General features: G+C 36.9%; 1 protein-coding gene across 1 annotated transcript; it reads right to left on the bottom strand.

Annotated features, from left to right (window-relative positions):
• Nucleotides 1-10,021: 10,021 nt before the first annotated feature.
• LOC116769612 (WD and tetratricopeptide repeats protein 1) lies at nucleotides 10,022-23,244 on the bottom strand. Its single transcript, XM_061522653.1, is given in 13 exon segments — nucleotides 10,022-11,330; nucleotides 11,655-11,981; nucleotides 12,443-12,596; nucleotides 12,747-12,985; nucleotides 13,284-13,411; nucleotides 14,376-14,564; nucleotides 15,108-15,217; nucleotides 15,726-15,852; nucleotides 16,179-16,380; nucleotides 21,801-21,979; nucleotides 22,606-22,691; nucleotides 22,694-22,716; nucleotides 22,785-23,244. Coding segments are annotated over 13 exon segments (1,965 nt in total). The 5' UTR covers nucleotides 22,982-23,244; the 3' UTR covers nucleotides 10,022-11,326.
• Between the last annotated feature and the right edge of the window lie 63 nt (nucleotides 23,245-23,307).

Raw genomic sequence — 23,307 nt, 5'->3', positions numbered from 1 at the left:
GTGTGCGTGTGTGGGTGAGCGTCTGCGTGTGTGTGCACGAGCGCAGGTAACAGGGATCGTCTGCGGGAAAGGCGGCGTCCATTTTGTAATATGAAAATACATTAGAAATATTTCGCTCTTAGAAGATTCTTAGTGGTCAATATAATTTAATGTCAATCATTCATATTTTTTATTAGTTTTAAAACACTGTCTATATCTCAAGGTGTTGTAAATAAACCCTAACGGTTATTTGGTTAATTCTATTTCAGTATGTAATAGACTAACTGAAGAACTGTTCACTTTGGATAAGGACTCCACATATTAATGTCCCACATATAACAAATTCTGGTCGTCCGTTAATCAAAGAATTATTTGAAATTAACGCTGGTCCCATAATTATTAAGCGTGGGTACTCGAAAATTTGTATCGAGGAATTGTCGAACTTATCACACATTAGTATCAAGGAAAGTCATATATATCGACGAGACAGTGTAATATTAATTTAATTTATAAAAAACGGAGCCGAAATCTTGCAAGAAATTAATTACGAGAAAAAAAGAAAGGGGTGCGCGAGCGGCGAGCTGACGTAATTTTACCGACGGCCGTCCCGCGCATGCGCAGTGGAGACCCGGCGTTCGCGCCAGACGCACGCCATGAAACAATACTTGGTACGAATTAACACATCAAAAATGTCAACTCCACAAGTCACAGGCCGATAAGTATTAGATAGTTAATGTGTACTATATGTTGCGACGCTACGTGTGGACCGCGGACGACACTGGAAGGACGTAAGTTATTGTACATATTAAATATATATATCCATAGTAATATAAATCATTCTATTAATATATTTTATAAACGCTAATATGAGTATTTTAGTAAAAAATATTGTCTTTGAGCGAGCGTGCTTCTACCCTTGCCCTTTGTTTCCAATAAGAACATCTCAAGTAGGGCTAGTGATGTGATTGCACTATGTAATCATAGAAATAATCTTATTTTAACACGAACATAGTTATAATTATCGAATTTCAATAGAATATTCGAATGATTATAAATCAGTGTCAAGCTATATTTAATTTAAAATACATTACTAACCTAGTACAACATTAAAATATTAGATAAATGTTAAAAACCGTTATAAACCAAAAAGCCCGCCACGATCGGGACACGTCACTAACCTAGGCCAACATAGAGGCGTCGGAAGCGCAGGTCAATACACCAAGTCACGGTCGCGCACTTTCACAGAGAAATATTCTCCTTTAGCAGTTCTAATACACGACGTGGTCCGTGGACGGGGGACTGCGGTATTTAGAATACCGCAACACATTCATTCAATACAATTATCAACGGTTTTTATATAGTAATGTAACAGATTTATATTATACAGCCTTTTCATTTACTGTAATAGATTTTTTTTTTTTAAATTACATCGGCTGAATAATTTGGTTTGTTACGAAATATCGACGTTTAAATGATGATAACTTATAATGTGTTTTTATGTAATGTATATAGTAAATATATAATATATTATAATCCACGTTGTCCTAGGTCACTGTACGCGGCGCGTTGCTACGTCAATTCAAATAACACGTAACAAACGTATTTGAACCTTATAGGAAGTGAATAAGGTTGGTATTTGTATTAATAGTATAAATAGGTATAACTCCATTCATAATTCGGTGCTATACATAAATCGGTTTTAGTGCGGTCCGATTTTCAAAATACCGTTATAAATATCACTTGGTGTGTACTTCATATGTACTTCATGTGTACTTCAGTGTTACTTCATTATTAACAAAGTCAATCACTATGTCTTTATATATTATTATATGTAAAAATTACATTTATCCAATAAATATATATATAAAATGTATATATATAGCTTCAGTATGTTATATAATGTTTTTATTAATAGTACATATAATATTCACTTCATACAAAATATCGTTTTGAAATAAACGATTACCTAACCTTTTGATCATAAATAATATTATTCTATTGTGATAAATTTATTAATAAAACACAAACATGCAACAGAACATACATTATATATATATATATTGCTGTAAATTAAAAATATGTATAAATATGTATAGAATAAGGGAAAGTTAATAGACATCACGGGGTCGCTTAATTAACAGACAGCTGTGAAGCTCACCAAAAAAACTGACCCCAGCGGGTTACAGGCCGAGGGTACTAGTGTAGTGACCACACGAACGGACTACATACATCGATATCGAGGTATCGATTAAAATTAGTTAAAATTAATAGAAATATAACACTGCCAGTAAGTGGTTTGTTACAACCAAATCGGTCAGTGTACTTAACACAAGTTAACATCGACACTACACGGAGAGTTAACGGTTTACATTCACACATCTTCATATTTAGTCTTAACGTAGGTTATTGCGCGACAAACGGAAGACGCTTCGTAGGTAACGACGGTCGAAACTTGTGTTAAGCGTATGCGTTACCACGCTAATGATGAAATATTCATTACATATATATAATTTTAGTTCCAAAACTGTTATAACCAGAACATCAATAAAACTAGTAACGTGATCGCCGTAGTCTAAGACGTTCCACCCCCATGGTGATAAAAAAAACACATAAACGAGGTGCTGTCCTGTTTTCAGCACATGGCGGAAGCACATGGTGTGGAGACCACGACTATACTCACGATTAAATAACGTTGACTTTGAAAAGTCACAAAAACCATGCATCATACATTCTAGAGAGTACATACAAGTGTGACCCATACACGTGACTTATACTATAAAGATATATATATATATATAATTTAACTATTGTTATGGAAGCGGCTGTTCGATACAAAAAAAAAAACATTAATATATAGTACATTTTAAATAAAATTTATTTAAAAATAATGTCACGAACCTGAAAGTTTTTGAGTCACTCGAGGCGCGTGGTTCCTACTAAGGATATTTATCTTGTATTCTTGAAGAATCACATTATTATTACTTGTAATATGAAATATTTTAATATAAGTAAATTATTTAGATTCATTGTAATGATGATGTATGTGGAATGTACTATAAAAGATAGGCCATTAGTGATGAGTTTGATACCATACTAATAGTTCTGGTACAGGATAAGGCGGTTATTTCTACTAAAATTACTATAAAACGAAATGATCCGGTCAATATTAACTTCCAGAGACCTCATTAACTGAACTTAGGCTCTAAAACTAGTTGAATACGTATTCTATATGTAAAACCTATTTTTAGGAGTGTTGGCTATAGGTAAAAAACTAAACTCGTCTAATAGAATCTTGCAACCACATATACCTGGTGTATATATATATATATTACGTGTGTAATAATTATATACGGCGTTATTCTGAATAATACCTTAATATTCTGTAATAACTCCTATTTTAATTTGTTTTTTTATGTTACTTTCCACGATATTCGCTCCCAAAGCCCATTGAACGGGAATACTCCGCTCGGAGGCCATTAGCGAGATGGTGTCAGATTCCACGGTACGGGCTCGATCCTGTTTGCTCTCCCTTAATTAGTGACTTAGCTGGATTCATTCCTATTCGGGACTTCACTAGGAAGAGATTCGTTTTAAAATAACTCAGCGGAGTACGAAGTCTTAAATTCTTACCAAAAAATGCCAGGGCATTCATATTATTTGCGATAAACAGCTCCTACGTTTCGGCAGGTCATTATACAATATAAACGTAACTTTGTAAATGAAAACTATGTTCGAGTTGATAAAAACGTAAAGCATGAATGGGAGGACGTGACCGCAATGAGCGTCGCAAGATGGCGTCCGCCCATCGCTGGGAAACTGGTGTGGGAATCATATAATATGTTAATGGGAAGACGTGATGCTCATTTGTTTATTTAATTAACTTACTCCGAGGACAGGAATCCTGTCCCAACTGTATACGACATTGTAAGGATGAAGTCTTTGGAATAATTCTTCGGTAGACTGAATCATGAACACTTCAAAATTGGATTGAACATTTTTTGCTTGTCACTTTGTCATAATATCTTCGTTCGTTTGATAGCATTTTTTTGTAATTCGATTGAATCACACAAATACGTGACTTCCCCGAACATGTTGTACAGGAAGTGCTGGATGTGGAGGTGGTTGGTTGTGGGAAATAGTGCTTTAAAATAAATTTAGGGTCCTCACTGGTAGGGCTTTAGAACAAAAGCGTAGGTTTTTAAATAAAATACTGTTTTAAAACAAAAAAACAATATAATCTTGACGTATTTTTTACGTTACTTTGTGAATTTAAACTTAATTTATACACGATTCAAAAAGTAACTATAGTTATACCAAGTTATAAAGTTGATCTATAATTGCAAAGAAACGATTCTATCTGAGACATCTTTATTTAAGAAATTGATGATGAAAGTTTTAATTTTTGGGTGATATTTCATTGACCAAAACACAGTTGACTTATCGACCAGATATAATCTTTGTAAGTAAGCTTAAAAACGAAATGATATTTCCACATTAACGACCTTAATATAGGTATATCGGACATTCATACACTGGAGCGTCCTCTACGATCTTCAAATCGTTAACTAAGAGAAGTAGCTGGGTCGGATTCCGGACGAAAGTTTCATGCGAGCGACGCACAAAAACCGATATACAGACGATGTTTGCTCCGAGCATTCCTCCGCACTTGTCAAAAAGCAAACACTCCTTACAAAGACATCGGAGAGTAAAAAACAGGAAAACAAAAGTCTGGAACGAGGCCGGAATAAGAATGGGATACTATGTTGTTCATTTGAAAGAAAATAATTAGGGTCGGCACGGGAGGATAGGAGCCGGGGCTGAGGACCGACGCGGTCACACGTTCGGAGGACGGCGGAGACAAGCAAAGAAATACACCGCGGCTCGCTGACCGTCACATGAATAACTCCAACAATAACGCTGTAAAAATATGTGGGAGGTTCAGAAAAAGCTGAGCTGAGGCAGCCCTGGCGATCCAGTCGAGCAAACGACTCGCGCCGCTGCGCCTGCGCCCTCGCCCGGGCCGGCCCGGAGCCCCCCCTGGCCCGAGCCCGCGCCGGAGCCCCCCCGGCCCGGCGCGAGGGAGACGCCGCACTTTCGCCACGCGCCGGACCGAGACAGCATCACTGCACTCGGCGGATGCGAGGGTTTCCGATCGTTGACTCCTCTCAAGGCCACGCGTAAGCTACTTTTTGTGGTGTCATCGTAACGTTTGTAATAAGCGAAGTAGAATGACCTTCGATACTTTCTTCCGAGGTCAGACGAAACCGACGAAAACGGCCGCAACTCACAAACGGAGCTCGCCGAAGACTTTCTCTTCAAATATACATGTCATTTCAACGTTTAAATCGATTCCAACATGAAGCAGGTTCCCAGACTGATTGGTATTTCTTTCATTATTACCATTTATTTAAATATGTGACTATTAATGCGACCGGGAACAGGTGACCAAGTTCACCTAAAAAGCCGACAGCTGAGACATTTCGTAAAGCGCCCATTCATTAACAATTACACATAACATATAAGGTATCTTCGTACGACCTGGTCGAGGGAAACTTAGACGTGGCACATAAAATACATATTAAATATAAAAAAAGCCTGAGCGTTTTTATCCCGATAACAATATAGTTGGTCCTTAAGATAAAGTGACTTGGCGGATGCGGGCTGTAAATCATGAGCGGCGATCACCCTCGCGTTATCAGAGGGATGAACCGGGATGATAAATATTACCATAAGATAACCGAGTTCAGGGTCAACGAATATCGCGGCGAGTCGAATCCTTAGCACAAATTAAACGTTCGCTCATAGAAAATTTAACCGACTGAAGCGTTTAACTTTGAGTCATTTATGTTATGGTCATAGTCAGTTATTCCGCCTGTTTGAGTACGAGAGACGTTGTGAAACTTGGTTAGTTAAGTTATCACAGACAATGGATATTATCATAATATTATATCATACTTATGTCGTATAAATGGCTGGCTATTCAAAAGTATCTCTAGGAACCGTGACTAACCGCACTTCACAATAGATATAACCTTTAGACACTAATAATAAACGTAGCGGTTTAACTAATACACTAACTGTATTGATTGGCCTACATCAATATTATTAAATGACTTGTAAATCGTTGATTTGACGAAATAAATTAAATAATCACACGAAACTATGACTGAATATTAATGAGTTTTGCTGATACTTTTTTGTATATAAAGATAAATTAGTTGTTTAAACTGAGTTGAAAATATTAAACAGCCCGCATCGGGAACACGTGTCGGCGACAGCATCGAGTCACCTACATTATTGAGTCCCGAAGACGTGTTAATATGTGTTATGCAGTAATGGGTCTAGGAATTATAAAACCAAGGCAGGAGTAGTTTGAAATATTATGAATATTTTTTTAATACAAACTAATATCGAGTTTCTTTATGTTATCTCCGGAGGTTGTATCAGCGTCGTCTGGCTGCGAGCGCCACTCTCGATTATTAACCTTATACACGTCGACATAGAGGCTAGGGTTGAACGAGCACGATGGATGCGCGGGCGCGCCCACGGAGGAAATACTGTCAATTCATGATGAGAACCGAATGTTGTGTCTTCAGCGTTATAGAGCGGTACCACTTACCACCTACCACCCAGGCTCTGATCCGATTAGATCGCTACCACTTAAACATATACGGTTCTGACAATAACATAATGCGCTTCCATAATTTAACCCGTAGCAGCGCGCCGGGTTGAACTGCAAATTAAAAATTAAACCGCTGATACGTTTAAACGTTCATTTCATACTTTGAGCGATTTGGAGCACTTCACGTGGCGAGCTCTTATAATTTGAAACCTAATTACGGCGGCGCCTCCATAGAGAGATTTAATAAAAAAAAAACATTTAAAAATGCAAGCCCTGGATCTGTTTATATTATAATGGACCTTAGACTTATAGTATTAAGATGTGAGCTCGCCTGTCGCTCGTGTTTCAAGATGGCGTCAGTCGTGTTTTGTTTATTTTCCCCTTTAAAACGCTCTGCGGCGTTCCAGCGCTCCCTCTCGGGGTAAAATCGAGATCAAAGTAAAAAAGACAATAAAACATCAGAATTCCTCGTCAAAGACAAAGACGACGTGTCTCTGTGTCCTAGGACTGGTTTCATTTGTAAGTGAGCCAGAAAAATGTTGCCGCGCAATAATTATTAATTGATAAATATTGATAATAGATTAACGAAATATTAACGAACACACCTAAAACCTTTAAAGTGAAGCTATTCAAGACTTAATGTGTAACATATTCTAGATTACAGGTTCAGTTCACGGTTGGTCTAGGTCTCCTACTACGTGACAATCGTCGACCAAAAAAAAAAACAATTACAGTGAGGTTTTAATTCTTTCAGGTCGATGTAGAGCCGAGGTCGTGGTGTGGTGTTAGGTTGAACGTATCTGGGTGTGGTAACTCCACCACCGTTGGCGTTGGTTCAGCCAACGGGGGCAGAGTTCCTGTCCCTAGATGCGACCGTCGTCTAGCCTCCCCGTGCTGCACTCGCTTCATATAATACGTTCTAAGATTATCCAACCAAGGTTTTCGGATGTACTATGAAATTAACAAAACGTTGGCTATCATGACAAGTAACGAGACCAACTGACGACACTCACACCTCGTCTGCCCGTGATCACGGTTGCTGAACAGTAACCGAGACAGTACATCCGAAAATTTTAATTTTATTTATATGTTCTGCTGTGTTATAAACTGTGTCTATACTTCGTGTGTGTATACAAAGCACTTTTTGGACTTCCGCAAAAAATACAATGACCACGTCGACAACAATATATTCGTCGCTTTAATAAACACTAAACGCTTCTTGTTAAATTTTTAAAGGTTTGAGTAAATAGTAACAATAAATAAACACCCGTACCTCGTGCTGTGTTTCCTCCCCGAGTTACTTTACCTTAATTGTATGAAAAATATGTGTATATTGTTAAGAAAAAAGAAATATTTGTAAAGTAAAGTGGACTTTTATTATTTAATACCCACGCTGACTGACTGTTTGACCGACTTCTGACTGTAACTGTTTGACCGACGAACAACGAAAGAGGTTCTTTATTCAATGTCTTGTATGAGTTCGTTATAAAAATATTTTAAACTCGAACTAAAAAAATATTACGAATTAATATGTTTTCTTGTTCCACGAGAGAGTCGGTTTAATACGTGTTTAAGTAGTGTTCAGGTGTTTAAGGGATACTTGAAGCAGCGGATTACTTCGCGCTTCTAAAACTAGATACATTGTGTATTCGTTCATATTAATATTTACGCTATTAACTATTATATTTACTTCTACAAACAAGAAGAGTTCAAAATATGTTTATATGTTAACTTCAATGTAATAACTTATGTTTTTCAAAATGGCATACCATCTTGGAGTCTGATATCATCAAGGGTTGTTTTCAGTAACTGAAATAAAACCTTATACACATGCACGTGAGAATAGAAAATATAAAAACCTTACAAAGAAATGTTGGCCTTCATTAACACTAGCATTAGATGATTCAGGATATAATTATGTAGTTTGAATGAAACTAATGTTTTCGGATAACTACGCCACTAGTGGTCACAGCCGGACGACATGATCACGGCTGCTGAAAAGTAACAGAAACGTGGGGAGCATGTTGAAAATAATAAAATAACTCGTAGTAATCGGAAAATATTAGTTTCATTTAAATGAATACTCGCGACAGTCTTGGATTTCATGTAATTAGTTCTTGCTTGCGACTTCGCCTGCGTCAGCTGAGGAGTTGGGAGGAATGTATGACGTGCTAAAACAGTAAAAATTTTCTAATAGTCTTTTTCTTAAATAAGAGATTCCAAATAGTCCAATCCAATGGAAATCTAATGTTTAAAATAATTTTTCGCCCAACGCAAACTTTTTGTACCATAGTGGTCCCATAGAAGTATATTTTTGTCTCAATTTCAAACTGTTAAGGATCAGAAGACTATAATTAAAAGTTCCGTTTCCCTTAGAATTACAGTTATATTAAAGAAAATTTTAGAATTTAATAAATAATAACAAAAGAATTTTTTTAAACAAAGTAAAACTGAATGTACTACTTCCTTATATACAACTGACAAGAGTTATCCGTGTGTTTGGTAAATTCAGATGCGATGTATTCGTTCGCTGTCAAGAAAGTCGCACATTAGGTAATTGTATGTGAATTTGAAAAGTTTAAATTCTCAATATAATATTGTAAGTCAGATTTCATAATGAAGCAAATCGATTTTATTTCAAAGGTAAGTAAAATGAAAATGGTTGTAATACACACTCGCAGGCTAAAGCGAGGCCTTTAGATGTGCGTTGGCATCGTTAGTTTTAAAACCGGACGCGGTTTATAATTGTGATAATAAAAATAAACCTTTACTTAAACATTTCATAAATTATAGAAAATAAATTGATGCTGGAGCTATTGATGGGAATAAATGACGGTCGTAATTCACGCCTGAAACGAATAAACGAGTCATTAGTTTCATTATATTAAGGACCTGGCTGACAACCCGTAGGTATTATACCTAAAGTTGCTCGTAACGGCAAAATACAACATTAAAATATTCAATTAATAGTATTAATATACAAACCAGCACATAGGAGACACATCTTTGGTTTGGTTATTTTATTTTTTTCTTTTGTGATGTAGGTCCTTTTGCTATTTCTTATTGACTATAAAGATTCTCTGTGGTCTCGTTCATTTATTCAACTAGAAAATTCAAAAAAATATCGGGTTTTTCTAAATAAAATCAGCATATAGTCTAATTTTATTTTCGAAGTGGTTCAAATACCTACAAGTCAATTCAGAAAAGTGTACAATACTTTAATTGATAATAAAAAGTCTTAAAGCAGTTTGTATACTGAACGCTGTATTTGATATTGTTAATTCTTGTTCTAGATTCATTAAATTTTATGTCATTACGATATATTGATACGTTCCTCAGATGTTAAGGAATCGATTGTGTCTATGAGATGATCATGGGTGACCATTGTGAAAGAAAAATAATGAAATAAAACAATCAACAGGCCGTACATAAATACAACTATTTATTACGATCATCAAACACCGTCGCCACGTGACCTCCTTCATAGATTATATATATTTATATCGTTCTGAAACCAATATATTAAATTTGGCAAAAAAAAAATATCTCGTTATATTAAAACGAAGTAATTTTTTTTATCTGTTAAAATTATCTTAAAATTCGTATCATATTAATGAATAAATATCTTTAATGGAGTAAAACTATTCCGTTATAAATACACTTACAAAGTTACGTTCAGCGAATGAAATACAAACATACTCATGCGAAATACCATCACTAGTTAATTTAAAATGAGTTCAATGATCTATAAAGGTATGAAATATAAATATATATATAATTCCGATATTCAATATCTTTATAATCTGTGGAACATCCACAGCCGGCAATAGTCGCCGTTGAAACATATTATTATAAAACTAATTCTAAAATGAGACACTTATAAGAAATTAACACAGAAGTCAGTCCCTACAGATACTTACAGCTAGATATGACTATGTCTTTAAAACACCAATCGTATATGATACGGAGAGGAGCCCGCTACTGGCCCGGCCGCTCACGGAGTGCTCTTAGACACATTAAAATAGCGTACCGCTTACGCTACAAACGCTATACACTTTATTTTACTTTATTAACCGGTTATTTTATTAATATTATTAATTATTTAAAGAAATAAAAAGCATTTTTTAAAAGGCGACTCTTTTCTATAGTGACGTGACAAAATACCGATACAACTGTGATGTTAATACAGTCTGTCGGTTTAATGTGAAAAAAAAACCCTTCATCGAATATAATGCACTTATGATATAATAAAATTAATATGATAAAGATTTGAAAACAAAACCTTTTCGTGACAATCAGATGAATTTAAATTAAAGAAATTGTTTACATTGCTACATTTGATAATGAACGCAATAAATAACGTCACTGAGTATTAAAGTGCCCCGGCACGTCACTGGTCGTCAGAACTGACAGGCGTCAGAGACGCGCCCTCCGAGCGGCCGGCGGGTGCTACGGATCAATATAATCATTACTACTATATATAATAACATGGAGACTTGCAGTGAAAGTTGTCGTTTATTTATAATGATAGTTATATTATTTTGGAGTATCTAAAGCATTACTAGTACATCAAGATGACAAAATAACCAAATCAATGTTTTATATATTATTATATTTATTTCGGCGGCCGACGGCTGCACAAACGGTCAGTATATATTAATGTTGGTTGCTACAACTATTTACAATCGCCACAGACTCCAGACTCTCCATCGCACAGGTGTGGGTTTATCTGGAAGGAGGGGGTAAAGTTATTAGTCACAAGTTACACGGGAACATAATTTGAATTCTGTCCAAATAATATACATGCTGACGAGACCTCTTTTCCCATGAAAAAAATTTGTTAAATTTACTAAAGTGAATTAAACGGACAAAATTTAGAAAGAACCTTTTTTTTTGGTTAAATTTAAATTTACTTGGCTTATATTATCGTATATGATTATCTTCTCTGTCTGTCTGTGTGTGTGTGTGGATGCATATGAGTGTGTGGGTGTGTGGATGTGTATGAGTGTGTGGGTGTGTGGATGTGTGTATGTGTATATGTGTGTACACTAACGTAGCTCGACAGGCCGGCGAGTGAACATCTCTGTCCGCGCCTCCCGCAAAGCTGATATTGAGCAGCATAGCTTCAAACGGGTCGGAGCGCATCCGCTGCTGGTTGGCGGCGGCGGCGGCGCTCGCTTCGCTGACGGCCCTGGTGTCGGGACAGCCGTCTTCCGGTCTCGGGCTCCATAGGCGAACCACGGCCTCGATGCCGCTGGTCGCCAACAGGAACATGGACGGATGCAGTTGCACGCAGTTAACTATCGACTCGTCTCCACGGAGACAGCGGACGATGTTCCCCGTGTGGCGGCACCAGATGAACATACTGCCGTCGTCCGACCTGAAGATGAATAGTTTTTTACAGTCATATAGAGACATCATATGTTCTAGTCAGTCAGCTGTCGTTTTCTATTGTAGCATTCAGCCAGAGAGAATATATTTAAAACAGTCTTCAGAGCTAACGCCAAGGTCCCAAGCTAATAAATTTCATCCCCATATTCAAATTTACTTATGTTAGGATCAACTTACACCGTTATACTAATATGTTGTATCTGTAATTATATGAAGGCAGGGAACATGGAAGGTTGTCACTTATTTAAAGGACTAAACATATGTCGTTAGAGACTGTAATGGGCTAGTTTTATCAGCATTAGTTGATGAAGATGATTTATTTATTCTTCATCTGATCATCTTAAGACTCATATATCACTGATCAATATCTAACTATAGATCCAGTGACCGATGATGATCCAGTCATAGTCCAGTGATAGCACCAATAACTATATAATATATAGTTCATACCCAGCGGCCACAAATCCAGCATTGGGTCCCAGGAAGTTCGCCTCCTTGATGTCGGTGGTAGTGTTACAGTGGCCCAGGAAACGTGACGAGTAGTCCAACGAAGACATCCGGAGTTGGCGCTCCAGGGGACTACCGGCCTGGCTGTCATCGTCACCTGGAAATATAGGAATATAATATAACATTTGTATAAACGAACTTATATTAGATATAAAATAAAGGAAATAATGAAAAAAAAAAAACGAAATAAATGATTCTTTACGATGTATTCATAATAAATAAGGCACACACACTGACGGTACATCACCTTCATCTCGCTCCATGGTCTTGAGCGCCACTTTAATGTCCTTCTGCAGCAGGAACACAGCGTGACTGGAGGCGTGTTTAGGAAACTTGTCCTTGAAATACAACAGACACTCGTGGGCCTCGCGGGCCCGCTTCAGGTCCATCAGGCCTTTGGCCAGCCGGAAGTGGGACTTGACGTGTCCGGGGTCCAACTTGATCGCCTGGTAGCAGTCTCGTATAGCCGCGTACGTGTCACCGGACCTGATTACATTTGATTATAGATTATTAACAACTTTCCACAGATTATATTATCTACATCGTCCTTGCAGACTGATAACGCGTAAACATACTATAACATTAAACATCCATTCTAACTTTTTAATTTTTATGTAAATTTTGAACTTTACATAAACATAACTCACTTGCTATTGGATATATTCGTTCGCTACAAAATTTTCTTACAGTAAAGTATTTTAACAACTAATAAATGTCCGCTGGAACTCGTAGCGAGCCATTTATCGTTAAAAATGTTTCGGATATCAGTGAATGTGTGTCTCACCAGCCCCTCCTCATGAGCGCGGCGGCCCTGTTGGAGTAGAGCAAGGCGCAGTTTGGATACTCGTGTATGGCCATGTTGTAGGTGTCCACCGCCATACAGAAACTGCCGCTGTTCACCATCTCGTTAGCCTGGACAAATAATAACAAATAAAGACCATTTTTATCTTCATAATGACAGTCAATAGATTCTTTGTATTATAAAATACAAAACATGCTAATGTGCAGCACACAGAAGAAGCAATAACCTAAGAATAATCCTTCTACTGGAGCTATTCTTCTGAATAGGAATGTTTGAGAGGATGTCCGGGAGCTGTTTCAAACAAAAATAACTTAATAATATTTATTAACAGATATTGATGAAACTTTGCGGTTATGTAGCTAACCTTCCCTCGAGGTCGGCACATAACAGTTGTATTACGATGTCGCTGTACAGTGCGTGAGGCGTAAGCTGAGCTTTGCATTAGTGTGAGTGCACCCAGCAGCGTAGGTGTGATGTCAAACTTGTCCGTGCCACGTGCTTTCCTAGGTTTGAACCGGTTTATACTGCTTTCCCCCGCCCGCACCTTCCGCACTTCACGCTCTGTACTGGTAGCAGCGTGACGTTACTTAGCATTTAGTTTATGAGTTCTATTTATTACTGAACTGGGCTGGAAATAAACGACGCATCCTTAAACATTCAAATAACCAAGTAAAACAAAACTTGTGTAATTTTAATAGTTATTTTAAAGTCATTAATGACATGAAACACTAACATTTTAACATTTTGACATTTTAACATTTTGAATTCATTAAATAGCCAATTTTTCTTCACATAATATTAACACCTGGTCCTTAACATCTTTGCTTATTTTATTTTATATCTGGAACAGCTCTCCCCCTCATGTTATGTATCTAATTAAATAATAAAATTCAATTCTGAAAGTTTTTTGTCTGACTCTACTTTTACTGTCACTCACACAAGTGCAGAGCTCATCTTAAACCTCGCGGACTATACCATAGCTATTGTTTTTAGATAGTCTATACATTTCTAAGTCCGATTCCAATGCAAGCACGGACAAAGTCGCGCGCCGAAACTATATCGGGGCGAACCTACCACAGATTTCAGGTGCTGTATCTTGTCGGGCAGTACGACCTGCTGGTCTATGGTACCGTTCTCTCCGCTGGTTTCTGTTGGGGGAACCATTTCCTGAGCGGCCTCCTCGCGACGGCTGTGGTTGTGCTGGATTATGAAGCTCTCCACCAGCACCGGACGCCTGGCCGAGTTGATATCGAACAGATACACCTGGAAATACGGCGTTGAACATTGATAAGCTGTGTAGGAGCTGGGGAAACATTGACATTACTTGTTATTCAAATGGCTTACGCTTTAACAACATATAATAATTAGTTGTACCAGAGACCTCACCCAACACCTCATAGACAACTTCAATAGCGGCTAATGTGTATTGCTTTGATTTTTTTTTTGGTAAAAAATTACAAATAGTTTTAATAATGTACATCTGTTAGTGCTCTAGTCGAGTCCATACATCATATAATATGAAAATTGGAGCAAAATGTACTTGAACGGGATTTAAAAAAGGAAGACTTTACAAAATTAATACATTTACATGAGCAGTACCATTAATATTTGTTTGTATCCTACTATATATGATTTTTTAAATTTTTCATTCATAGATACTCTCACATGATAGTGTGAACGTGGCTTTATGTCGTGTCACCATATAAACTAGTGCTAGGAGTACAATAATCGAATCTGAACTGAATTTGTCCTTCATTGAGATAAGATATTGTTAATGATTAACAGCATCCCATGACATCTCCATACCTGTTCCGATCCCAGGTTGACGAGGAGTTCGTTGCCATCGTGACTGAAAGCCACATATGTTGTAGCTTTCTTTGGGAATGTGTTCTCATTCAATTCCATGGACAGGTGCCCTGGGACATAGACCAGTCACTGTTAATTCAACTCTCCTATATGACACAACACAGATTCCTCCTTCAAATCATTGAACACATGTAGCTAACTTCATCATTTTTGTCTTAGCAATACTTCTTTAAAATTTTAATACAAAATTTATAATGAATTCATTATAGTGTGTGAGGTACATTTTCAGTCTTGATGTTCAGTGTTGCTTCCAGTGATGTCTTACAAAGGGGCTGAAGCCAGTATTTATAGTTTTCAAATACAAGTTGATACTTAAATGTTGCCATCACAAAACTACAATGGTTCGGTAGTATTATTTATTATAATCAGTCATAAAAATAATTCTAAGGATTATAGTATGTTATAATTAGTATGGCATAGATGGCGCCACTTGTAACAAGAGCTCAATTGGTGAAGTAACTGTAATGGGATTTTCTGAAGGTTGCGGGTTCAGTCCGGCTCGGTGTAGGTTATTAACATCAATAGTATAGATATATCTGCATGTATGTATGTTCTCACCGGGGGCGTAGTACTGAACAGCTTCACGTGGAATGTTCTCGTCGGGGTCTCCGTGGCCGGCACGGGAGCACCTCACGTTCTGTCTCTCCCACATCAAACCCGAGGGCGCGGAGCCCGCCGGAGTCTCCTGTTACAGATAATCATTATTATAGGAATTTTCACTCGTACTTCAAGTTTCTTTTACTATGTACACTGAGCAAAAAATATATACAAAAAAAATATTGACGGAACAAATCTTTTCATTATACATATTATGTTACAAAGGTATGCATTTAGTAAATATTGCATTCTACAATAAAAAATATTTTTTCTAATTAAATCATAAAATAAAGATTCAAATAATAAAAAAATTATTGTTGCTTAGAACAGATTACGTTTCTTATTTACCGCAGACCGCACAATCAACTACACACAATACCCATGAGTTTCTATAAAACAATATGAATACTCCACCAGTAATTTGGCTAATTTGATCATTCTGGTGTCGTAGAGTCGAACGTAGAAGTCATTTGCTCCAACCGCGAGCTGATACGGCCGTCGAGGGTTCACCGCCAGACACTTGGCTTCAGCGTACTTGCCCAAGTGGTTCAACAGGTTCACCAACACATTGGCCGAGTCGGAATTACAACGGTGTGGTGTACGAAGGTCGTGCTGACTGGAATAATAACCGTTGAACATCAACATATATAAACATCTTAGTATTTATTCTTGTATGTTGTCATTTGTTAAGAAGAATAAATACACATTACAGTTTCAAGCTTTGTCTGTTTGGAGGCTTACATTGAGCTGGTCAAGGAGACAAGATTAACTTAGGGTTAGACATATCAATAATCAGAATCTAAAGATATTTTGGTATTTAACTGTCTTTTATGCTTCAAGGTATACTGCTATGTATTAGCTGTTATAGTAGCTCGCTCTTGTTGAAATAACAATATGATGTGATGTAGGTAGATCACTTTGTTATATTTGTCTTTGTCATTCAGTTTGCTACTTAGCACAGTACATACATGATGAATTTAATATATGTAGTTTTATTGAATATGTGCCTACTATAAATACTATGTCACATAATTTTATTATTCAGTGTTGTAATAGATACTCAATTAAACAGACTTGATTCCTGCTGCGTCTAGTTGTTCACGCTTTCCAAATAAGGTACTAAACTGTAAACACAGTGGTGACCCCGTATCAGCGTGAATACTTTTGAGTCTTACTTTTAAAGTAAAAGAAAAATGACTTCTCAACAAATAACAGGAGCCAGCCTAAATGATCCACCAGAATTAGCAGTTGTTACCGTGTCCTCAAGAATACCAGAATTTTGGTGCGACCAACCGCGACTTTGGTTCGTTCAGTGCGAAGCCATCCTTGTACCTCAAAAGTTATCGGATGAAGCGCGATTTAACTTAGTTGTCACCAAGTTGGGTAAAGAGGTCATACAGCAGGTCAGTGACATATTGCTTAAGCCGCCTGATGTCAAGAAATACGATACCCTTAAAGAGCGATTATTAAAGGTTTATGAAGAATCGGAAATTAGGCAATTCCAAAAACTACTGAGTGAAATGGAACTTGGAGACCAAAAACCTTCTCAGCTTCTACGGCGAATGAGAGACCTAGCACGTGAAAAAATTTCGGACGAGACATTGCGTATAATGTGGCAAGGTCATCTTCCTCCATCAGTTCGAGGTGTTCTAGCAGTCAGTGAAGTGAGGGATCTTGAAAATTTAGCTGCCATTGCCGACAAGGTTATGGAAACTACACGACCCTTGCAAGTTGCCGAAATTCAAGCCATGTCAAGCTCCAGCACCAACGCCAGCACCAGCAGTGACACCGCTTTCATTATTGCGGAATTAGCGAAATTAAGTCTAAAAATTCGTAACATCGAGAAACAAAGGAATAGATGTGAAAAATAGAGGTCATCGATCGCGATCTCGGTCGGCGTCTCGTATTCGTAATACGATGCAAAACAACCCGGAATGGTTATGTTTTTATCATTTTAGATTTCGTCACAGAGCAAGAAAATGTATAGAGCCGTGTGCTTGGAAAACGTTACAAAATAAGGAAAACTAAATGTGGTGCAATCGCAGGTGGAGATATGCACCATAACCCCAGTCCACCGCCTTTGTATTAAAGATAACAATAGTGGCTTTAAATTTTTAGTCGACACAGGAGCAAATATATCGGTTTTACCAGCAAACAGTCGAAAATTTTACAATAGTGGGTGTGAGGAGTACAAACTTTACGCCGCAAATGGCACCGAAATTAAAACGTATGGTGAAAAAACTTTAAATTTAGACTTTAGTCTACGTCGTTCATATCGTTGGACTTTTGTATTTGCGGACGTTAAGCAACCTATCTTAGGGGCTGATTTTTTAAGCCATTATAAGCTGTTAGTAGATGTAAGTAAAAGAAAACTCATTGATTCAGTGACTAGTTTACAAGCTATCGGATCCATAACTTTACAAAATTTTCTTTCTGTTAGAACAATAAATTGTAAAAACGAATACAGTAACATTTTATGTGAATTTCCCAATGTTACCGAACCTATGTGCTTCAAGGAAACTCCATCGCATTCTGTGGTACACTACATAGAAACTACGGGTTCAGCTGTTTACGCGCGCCCGAGACCTCTACCACCGGACAAGTACAATAAGGTTAAGGCCGAGTTTCAGAAAATGCAAGAAATGGGCATTTGTAGACCATCAAAAAGTAATTGGGCGAGTCCATTACATGTAGTTACAAAAAAGAACGGAGAAATAAGACCCTGCGGTGATTATAGGCAATTAAATGCTATAACAAAACCAGATCGATACCCTATACCCCGTATCCAGGACTGTACGTACCTTTTACATGGCAAGGTTATATTTTCGAGGATAGACATGCAAAGAGCTTACCACAATATAGGAATTAATGAACAGGATATACCAAAAACTGCCATAACAACACCCTTTGGACTATACGAGTTCACGAGAATGACCTTTGGGTTAAGAAATGCTGCCCAAACTTTTCAAAGATTTTTAAATAATGAAGTATTACGGGACCTAAACTTTATATTTATCTATATTGACGACATCATTATTGCGTCATCCTCAATATCGGAACATAGACAGCACATTAGACAAGTACTAGATCGTCTTAATAAGTATGGTATAACCATTAATTTGGCTAAATGCGAGTTTGGAAAACCTGAGTTAAGTTTTCTGGGATTTCAGGTATCAAAAGAAGGACTGAAACCGTTAGAAGAGCAAGTTAAGGTTATATCGGAATTTCCAAGACCAAAAACAGTCGAAGAATTACGTCGTTTTCTCGGAATGATAAACTTTTATAGACGTCATCTTCCTAAAGCCGCCGAAATTCACGCAAAATTAAATATATTTCTACATAACGCTAAGAAAAAAGATAAAAGTTTAATTCCGTGGACAGAAGAATCTATCGAAGCGTTCGAACTGTGTAAACAAGGTATTAAAGACGCTGTTACATTGTCCTTCCCAGGAACGGACTGTCCGATAGCCCTAATGACAGATTGCTCGAATACTTGCGCAGGCGCGGTATTACAACAAAAAGAAAATAATTCATGGAGACCTTTAGGATTTTTTTCAAATAAATTAAGTGAAGCTCAACAACGTTACAGCACTTACGACAGAGAATTGTTAGCGATGTATATGGCCATTAAACACTTTCGACCTCTAATCGAAGGCAGACCGCTAACTATATATACAGATCATAAGCCTATAGTTTATTCATTAGCAAGTAATAAAATTAGTAAGAATGACACGCCAAGGCGAATTCGACACTTGGATTTTATAATGCAGTTTTGTACTAACATAAAACATATTAGTTGAATGCAAAACATTGTTGCCTACACCCTCTCGCGAATATCAGCAATAGAGTTGCCATCACCTATCGATTACGAGGATTTAGCTAACCTGCAACGCAAGGATGACGAATTAAAAAATCTTATGAATTTTAAAAACCTAAATCTCAAACAAATTACGTTGCCCAATTGCAACAAGTCCATATATTGCGAAGTATCTAGGAATAGAGTACGTGTATATTTGCCCGAACGATTTCGAGTATCAGCTTTCAACGCGTTACATGAAGTCAGTCACCCCGGCACGCGCGCATCGCGAAAGATGATGCAAGATCGTTACTTTTGGAAGGGAATGAATAAAGATATTAACAATTGGACAAAGGCATGTCTAAAATGTCAAAAATCAAAAATACTTAGACATACTATATCACCGTTTGGACATTTTGTCAATAGCGATAGATTTGAACATTTACATATGGATATAGTAGGACCATTAACATACTGCAACGGTTATCGTATATTGTCACAATGATGGATAGAAGACGGGTTGGCCAGAATGTTACCCTATAAGGACATTTCGGCGGACACCATAGCTGATATTATTTATTCCGGATAGATTGCGAGATTTGGATGTCCGTTAAAGTTAACAACAGATCAAGGACGCCAATTTGAGTCTAATTTATTTAGACAATTAGCTAAAAGAATGGGTATTAATAAGCTTAGAACCACTGCTTATCATCCACAATCCAATGGACTTATAGAACGTTGGCATCGCTCGTTAAAAACATCTCTATATAGAACGTTGGCATCGCTCGTTAAAACATCTCTAATGTGTAGAGGCAATACAGATCAGTGGGTTCCGAGTTACCATCTGTATTACTAGGCCTACGAGTGTTTTGAGAGACGATACGCAAATAAGTGCAGCCGAAATGGTGATGGAGAACCATAAGATTACCTGGGGATTTCTTTCAGCAATACAGCAGGAAACCTCAGACAACGAAAGTTTTCTTCAATCACTCAGAAGAAAAAAATAGCGAATATTGCATCGTTCCGAAAAAAGAAATCCATCAAGGCAAAATATTCATTCATCCAGAACTAAGGATTGTACACACGTATTCGTGCGCTGCGATAAAGTTTCAAAACCTTAACACATCCATATTCCGGTCCGTTTAAAGTAATAAGTAAAGAAGAAAAATATTTAAAATCATGCAAGGAGATACAGAAAAGTAGTTAGTATAGATCGCTTAAAACCTGCGTTCGCACTTTTAGCAAAGAATCACGAGAACCCTCCAAATAGGGCAAGCGAAACTATAAACAACAATCATAAAGTATCGAGATTCGGTCGCGTTATTAAACCAACAGTTCGCTTCGCCTTGTGACTACATCTTCTTAAACATAAAGCATCTCTACAAAATATTAATAATGGGAAAACACAAAGTAAAAATACAGAAGAGCACATCATCATAGCTCAAAATGGGGCAGGAATAGTGCCGCTCTTCGCAGTAGCAACAGAAGAATCGAATCAAGCTTCACTGATTAGATATGAAATATATCTACTCTTTATCATCACATATCCTGGCAGGAATAGCGTACAGGATGTGGAGGAAGTGCAAAAGAAAATTACGCGCACTATATGAGAAGAGAGCTACAGGACGTAGGACTGGCGACTATAGCAGGTCATCGAGGGAACAAAGCTTAAACAGCAGTTCACCTCCTCGACAAGTGATTGTGTGAAGTGAAGTGATAGCGATAAGTAAAATGTTATTTAGTGTATTTTAAAAAATTTTGTGTTTTTTTTAATTTTTGTTCAGATTTTACGTTACTTTATACAAACATTATATTATATTTTTATTATTGCTTTGTAAAAAACAATATTTTAATTACAGTCAAGTAATAAATTACAAAAACAATTATGTAACTTATATCTGACTATTTTTTAGTGTGACAAATATTATTAATTTCTTTTGTCATAAAATAATTTTAAATTTTATTGTGTACAATTATTAAATTAAAGGGGGATGTACTGTGCCTACTATAAATACTATGTCACATAATTTTATATTCAGTGTTGTAAGAGATCTCAATTAAATAGACTTGATTCCTGCTGCGTCTAGTTATTCACGCTTTCCAAATAAGGTACTAAACTGTAAACACAAATACTCCATATAGTTGATTTAGTTTCCCGATTTTTATCTAATTTTATGTCTGCAAGAGGAAATTACTAAGAAAATTTGCATGTTAGCACAAATATTATAAGCTCAACTCACAGAACTAATCCGTCTTCACCCGCAGACCAGAATACGTCGGTACCGTCTGGTACACTCGCGAGTCTCTTGACACGACCACAGTGACATCCACATTCCAACAAAGACGCCCCCGTTGAAAGGCTACGAACACGCACCGAACTATCAGCGGCACAGGTAGCCAGGGAGTCCCGAGAGAGAAACTGGAATGTACATCACACATTGAGATGAAGCGTAAAACATTCCACCAACAAGGGTTCATTAAAAATAATAGTTTAGACTTGTAAAATAAAAAAGTTTGTGCCATTTAAAGACATTATAAAATATTCATTATTAATATGTAACACCTCTTTACAAATGCAGCGGCCATCTTGAATATTAATAAATGTTGGATAAAAATACATTATAATGAATTAGTATTTTCTTATTTAAAATCTTAGTCCTACAAAATACATATATTTTGATATATTATGAAGTCATTATTAGAGTGTTGATTCACTAACTTGAGTCGGGACATAATTATACAATTGGAATGCAGCAGACTTCTGCTATGATTGCTGTTGCTGTCGGTCAAATTCTTATATTGTAATTAAATTCAGATATAATCTCCATATAACATTAATATTAAAAATTTACAAATATTTATAATTCTATCAATATTAAAAATAAGCAAGCATTTTCATAATAACAGTACAAATATGTACAGCAATAAACAGAGATAAGAAACAAAACATCATACATATCTGAGGAATGGTTTCAGACTAAATAACAGCTATTGACTGACACTCTTCTGAAATGAATCACCTCTGTTAAGGGTGATCCTATTTACCTTAACAGAGAATATGTTCCCCGTGTGTCCGGTCGAGATATTACTGATCTGCTTGTATCTATACGGATCCCACAGAATAACATGAGATCATCGGATGCCGACGCCAATATACTACAACGGAAAAATCAATCGGTTATAATTTTATCTATTCAAGATTTTCAAGTTATCGGAGGACTCACGATCCGTCGACGTTCCATTCCAGACAATTAACACATCCCATATGGCCGTGGAGTTCTTTTTCAAGACCTAATCTTTCGATCATACTCCTAGTAACAGTCAGACGGTTCTGGAATTTCCGGCCTACATCACCGCGCTCACGAGCGACGGTCAACCCGACAGTCCCCTTCGTCCAAGCTGGTTCCTCTCGTCGTCCCATTTTGTTTTTTAAAATGTCTGATCTACCATCACTAGACTAAACTACGAAGTACCATCTAAATCAATCTATTTATAGGGAGCGACATATCATATCACACCACAACATGTTTACGTTACGTCTGATTAATAAATACGTCTAGTAAAAATAATAAAAGATGAAATATTTAAGCAACACGCAGAAACTCAAACAGAGAAGCCAATTTTTCTCCCGAAAATTTGCAGAGCTGTCAAACAGCTTGTTACTTGTTCAATATTGTTTTTATTCTACAAATTGCCATATAAAATAATTTGGTTTCACTTGTTTCACATACCTACTTAAATTTATTA

The sequence above is a fragment of the Danaus plexippus genome, chromosome 14 (genome assembly GCF_018135715.1).
Source record: "Danaus plexippus chromosome 14, MEX_DaPlex, whole genome shotgun sequence".
NCBI classification, from domain to species: domain Eukaryota; kingdom Metazoa; phylum Arthropoda; class Insecta; order Lepidoptera; family Nymphalidae; genus Danaus; species Danaus plexippus.
Note: the sequence above shows the minus strand (reverse complement) of the source record. Positions and strands in the feature narration are given on the sequence as shown.